The 5567-nt window shown below is 49.9% G+C and overlaps 2 protein-coding genes across 2 annotated transcripts; one reads left to right on the top strand and one right to left on the bottom strand.

Moving 5' to 3' along the window:
• The first annotated feature begins 255 nt into the window (after positions 1–255).
• On the top strand, positions 256–750 carry CHC_T00000825001 (hypothetical protein). The gene has a single exon (XM_005710840.1). The coding sequence runs from the start codon at positions 256–258 to the stop codon at positions 748–750; it is 495 nt and encodes a 164-aa protein (XP_005710897.1).
• A 1813-nt stretch (positions 751–2563) lies between these two features.
• Positions 2564–4531, bottom strand: CHC_T00000824001 (hypothetical protein). Its single transcript, XM_005710839.1, has one exon. It carries the CDS (start codon positions 4529–4531, stop codon positions 2564–2566), a length of 1968 nt encoding a protein of 655 aa, XP_005710896.1.
• Positions 4532–5567: the final 1036 nt, after the last annotated feature.

Genomic DNA, 5567 nt, shown 5'->3' with positions numbered 1-5567 from the left:
CAGAGGCAGGACGCGCGACGGGGCGCCCCGTGGCACCCCGCTAAGCAGCAGGAGGAAAGCGGCGCGCCGGATATCGACCTCGGACCCCCGCTGGGCCTGGCGACGGAGACTCCCGCGTTTGTCACAAGCGTCCACGCGGGCGTCGTGGCCAACCCGTTCGTGCTGGGCGGCAAGGTCGTGCCGGGGGGGCCGGATGACCTGCCGCTGCGGTACGGCCGGCTGGCGGCCGTTGCCGACGTCGGGCTGAGGGTGCCCATGGTGGAGACCGAGGGCGCCACGGAGGACCTGGGAGCGGATAAGAATCGGGAGGACGAGCGCATGCCCGAGTCGGAGGCCGTGCGCATTTTGGTGGCCCGCATACGCGAGCTGGAGGCTTCGTTTCGCGAGTTTGAGCGCGAGACCGTCGCGGCGCGCAAGGAGCTAATTCAGAGGTTGGAGATGAGCGGCTTGGAGCGGCGCGGGCTGGAGCAGAGGCATGAGGCCCTGTCCAGGGAGCTGGATGAGAATCACAAGCGCGGCGTGATTACCGAGCAGTACTTGGACGCGATGCGGAGGGATCTTGGCAAGGCTATCGGTAATCAGCAGTCCAAGATCACGTTTATCGTCAGATCGACGCTCAACAATATGCTGTACTACGTGCTCGCTTATTTGGTGCCGGTGGTTGCGTTTTTGATCCGCGGACTTCGCGATATGTCCAACGCAGTCAAGCGCAAGATGGTGCGCGCGCGCCCGTCCCCGCATGTCGACTGACGGTTGCTGTGCCACAGTGTCGTTCAACTAACTTTTTGTATACTAACTCACACGTGGAGGGCAGCTCTGCTCTCCAGAGACCATATCGAAGCCTTTTTTTGGCTTGCGGACAACTTTGAGTACTGTAGAGGATAGTGGTTTTGGTTTCTTATTGTATCAATTGCTTATTCTCGGCGTCGATCGCCTCTCTTTTCAAAACTATATATTTTGGCAATCCTTAAAGACGGCTGTTTTCCCTCACGCCAAGGCTGGGGGCACACGTCTCGATATGGTTTCCGTGTGGCAACTAGTCAACCTGAAGCGTACCCGAGATTGCCAAGGCCCATTGCTCACCACAGCAACGCTCTGGGTAACTGTAGAGGCCTCCATTATGCAATAGACCGTAGTTGCGCACACACAATCGTTGAGAGCGTGTCTTCAAGTCGCTTTACTTTCATTCGAAACTCGAAGGTACAAACCAGGAAACCATGAACCCCTCTCGGTTCATGTAAAATGCGGAATGCATGTCGAAAATTGAAGGTCGTTGTTCAGCAGGGTCGAACCTCCACTAAGGTTCTTTCACCACCATGATTGTGGACAATTGAGTTAGACAATTTTTCCCCAGGAATTGTTCATAGGACACAGAAAGAGAGGCTTTAAAGAAAGACAAACTAGCAAACTAGAGCAGAAACGCCGTCGTACACAGTACTGGCACTAGCCCTACCCTTGGGTAGTACCTTCTGTGTAGTGGAGGACCGTTCATTTAAGCTCATGTACGGTAAGCCATTTATATACAGTACCAAGGGTACCGTTGGTAGCGTAAACACATGGATTAACTTACTGATATAAAACGTCGTTTTTTGACACCTACTTTAACGTGATAGCCGTTGGCACTGCCAGTATGCAGACCTATCTGAGTGGCAGTCGTGACTGCATTGAAACGCCACGGGTTCAATGGATTTGAACGTTTGAGTTGGTTTTTATTTTAAAAAATATAGATTTCGTTTCGAAGCTAGCAAAAAACCAAGTCTTCATTTGTGGGCAAGAGTGCCTCTGCGCCAGCCTTTTGTAGGCACTTACTCATCGTATAAGGGTCCAACTCTCCAAGATTTACATGCATTTCTAGTTAGTACTCTCCTTGTACAGGAGAGGGAATTTCGTTTAGTATAAGCCGGGAAGGGTATTTAAGAAGCTTACGGCAAGCCCAAAGTAAAGGGTTACCATTCTCATGAAGACACCGACTCCCCCAAGGTTTATACTTTCCTGACAACGTCTGGCAATGACGTGCATTTCTTTTCTGAGGTATGTTATGCCTTAATGCAGATCTCAGTTTCGGTATTATTATGGGTGCCATATCCATTCTTACCGAAAAAATCTCTTCAGAAAAACGAGCATCGTGAAGAGTGACTTGGCATTACGTCATATTCCACCTACAGTATGGAAGTTACAGTAGTGTGCACTGAAAGTTTAAGGACACCCGTCAAAATTCCAGTTTTTACGTGAAACAAAATGTTGAGAGATTTTTTTTACGAAGCGAAATTTTCGCATTTTGTCTCACAAATCGTCGATATTTGGGAAACAAAATGTTGCAAACCGTACTTGTCATACGATTTGCAACTCGATTTGCGATAGAATGAGGAACGGCCCGAGCGCGGTGGAGGCCCCAAAACTGCAGATTGCAAAATACGTTTCAATTTGCGACTGGTGGAGATGCTCTTAAGATATCTTTTTCTGAGAATCATTTGCAAATTCATCTTCAGCATCAACTTTGATGAATATGTAAAAGCAAGTTGACTGTTAAAAAGTTAGTTACGTATTCTCTCTTTACATGATTCTACTCATCTTCCGGTTGTGGGTTTCGGAGTGATAACCAAGTTTCTCGGAAACAATCTTGGACCATTTGAGCAAGCTCCATGCCAATCGCAACAACTGAACTCCTCAACACACTCATATCTGCAATGCTGAAGCTGTATCCATCAGCCAACACGGCTTGAACGGCACGTTCCTTAACTCTTGAGTACCCGTCGAGAGCCTCCTGCAGGCCAGGGGTATCGCTATCTGCCCCTCTGGTGATCATATCCTGTATGTAGGTAACGTCAACCCACAATTGCGCTGCTCTATGGTATATCAATTTGTCTGTGCTTAGAACATCGACCAGTGTCTGACCAACTGCTTGTATGAGGGACAGCAGTATTTCTCTCAGCAGCCGCGTGTTGCCGCTGCTCTTTCGTGTTGTTATCGTAATCAGCGCCAACTGAAGGGTCACCTCACACGCGCTCTTAGAGATTCCTTCGATCTTAATGGGCACTGCTCTGCTGAAACTATCCTCCAGTTCCTCTTCCGGAAAAGCAACTAAATTGGCAGCAAGAGCTTCGAGGGGGGCAGAGACTAAGCGAACATACGTGTCCGTGCTTCTCTCTTGTATTTCTTGCACAGCCCTGTTCGTCTCTGCAACGCACTTCGTTGTCTCTTCAGTATAGAAGAGCGACGATGGTCCCATTCTCATCTCCAGCTCTTCAATCACACTACAGCGAATTTCAGAACAAACTGACGCCACCTTCAGACTTGAGGTCTCGACGTCACAACCCTTCTCTTCCATGCTAGCCTCAATATCGCGCACAAACATTCCTGGCACTTCCGCACACGTTATTGCGAGCAAGGTAAGACCTGACACCTTCTCGCTCGGCGCGCTGCTGTCAGTGCCCGCCCCGTTTGATGAGAAATCAGAGGCAATCACGCCAGGTCCTTGATGGCCAACCCCCGAGGGAATAATGGATCCGTCCACTTGTTCCAAAGCCTCCACAATAATCGAGTGAAGCTGAGATGCGGTTTCGTTGCTTACAGTATTGGTCTGCAACGCCTGTGCCGCCACTCGATTGGCATTAAAGCGAACAGAGACAGAAACGGATCGCAAAAACTGCTGTGTGATCGTGCTAGCCAGTTCCAAAAGCGGAACAATGCATGTTCCGGGAACGTGGAGCTCATTAATGGCTTTCTTTCCGACTGCTGTTATTCCCTTGACCGATTGAAGCGATATCACCGAGACATCGGTAAACAGATTCGCTCGTGCTATTTCGACAAAAGCACGACAAAACTCGACGAGGTACTTGTGTACGGTTTTTTGCCAGCGCTCTTGGCCGGACAGTATCCGCCCAAGCCTCCAGATATGCAGCATCCCTGCAATGAATGCCGTGTTGCACCGCGTCATTATCTCGGTTGCTTCCTCCGGTGTCACTCTCTCTTCAGGCATTCTTGGCAGGGCTATGATTGCAGTCGCATCACTTGCTTTCCTCAAACCCTCCATAGCAAACATCATGCGTTTCTCCAGGGCGTCAGTCATAACGTTATCACGGCCCACGGATGAAAGCACGTTAACTAAACGGGAGGTGTCCTGACGGGAGAGGTGGGCTGTTGAAAGACGACTCAGTAAGGCGTCGACCAGTTTGTTGAAGCCATCTGTGATATCGGCTTCAATATGAGAGAGGTCAGCATCTTCCTGTGCATCCATCCATTTCAGAGCCTTTCGATATTCCTTGATAGCGGCCTCAATCGCTGATAAACCCTCTGTGGCGGCCGCGCGAAGCTTATCTCCAAGAGTGAAGATCCATTGAAATCTTGCATATACAGCGAGGGTGCTTCTCAAGCCCGATAGTTCCGCCTCACGTCTTCTCACGTTCTCATACCTCGACTTGAGCTTTTGCTCCGCTGTCCAAAACGTCTTTTCCGTCTTCCCTTTCCATGGCTCTTGCTCCTCTGCAAATGGCGAGATCGGGTATAGATCATTTTTTATTTGCTCCAACATTGCCTCGACAAGCACAGCACTTACAAACTTTTCCTTCTTGAACTTTCCCGTCTCCGCATCCAAGTGTTCCATAACCTTGTGCAGAGTCTTCTTTCCTTCGCGGAGCTCCTCAAGTGAAGTTCCTTGATGCACTTTGGCAAGGTATATCGACGGGTCAAATGACTCAGAGGACACGTTAATCTGAGAAGTTTGGACTTGTTCCTCTTTGCCCCTCGCTGGCGCTGGGCGTAGATTCAAATCCTGGATATCCTCTCTCAAACTTCCCTTGCCCTTCCGTGCGAGCATCTGTGCATCGACATCAACGCGCCCAAAGCCCAAAGGGTCATCGAATATTCCATCGTTCCTGTTCGCTCCAGCGCGCGGAAGATTGCGAATATTTGCCCGCGGAGTGTCATTCGGCGGAGTAGAAGCGAAAGGGGCGTGGACCTCGGGCTGCTCTTCGATTTTAGAATCCGGTGCCGTGGATGGGCGACGGCGTGCCTGACGGGTTCCTAATGGCGTTGCAGTCAAGAAACGCTCCGGGGCATCCGTAAAAGCACGAACACGCTTAACGAAGGAGTCGGAAGTTTGCGAAAATCCTTTCTGGGAAAGTTGCGCTTCTGAAACCTCTGCCCACGTGCTTGGTTCAAACACAGGCATTGTGCAAACTTGCCGGGGCGGAGACCGGAAGGCGATAGAAAGGGCATGACGGAGACACACGCACTATACGCGAGGGTACGGTGCGGTATGTACGGTGCGGTATGTACGGTGCGGTATGACAACTGTAGGGTGGTACTGTAGGGAGTGTCCTTTTTGAAATATCAAATTACCAAATACTGAAACCAATTCACTAAATTCCCACGAGCCAATTGAGTTCTAGAAAAATCATGCCAAGTATTGTTGTTTGGTCATTTGATCACGTAACATGTTACTGTACACTTGTACCAAGGGTACCGGTGGTGATGCTCTACCATATATACTGTAAGAGCAAGTCTCTCTAGCAGCGGTGTTAGAGCAAGTCTACTACCTCGAGAGGTAGCAGCAGTGTTAGAGCAAG

This window comes from Chondrus crispus, genomic scaffold (genome assembly GCF_000350225.1).
Source record: "Chondrus crispus Stackhouse genomic scaffold, scaffold_638, whole genome shotgun sequence".
NCBI lineage: Eukaryota > Rhodophyta > Florideophyceae > Gigartinales > Gigartinaceae > Chondrus > Chondrus crispus.
The sequence above is the reverse complement of the archived record's forward strand: the minus strand, read 5'-3'. Positions and strand labels throughout refer to the sequence as shown.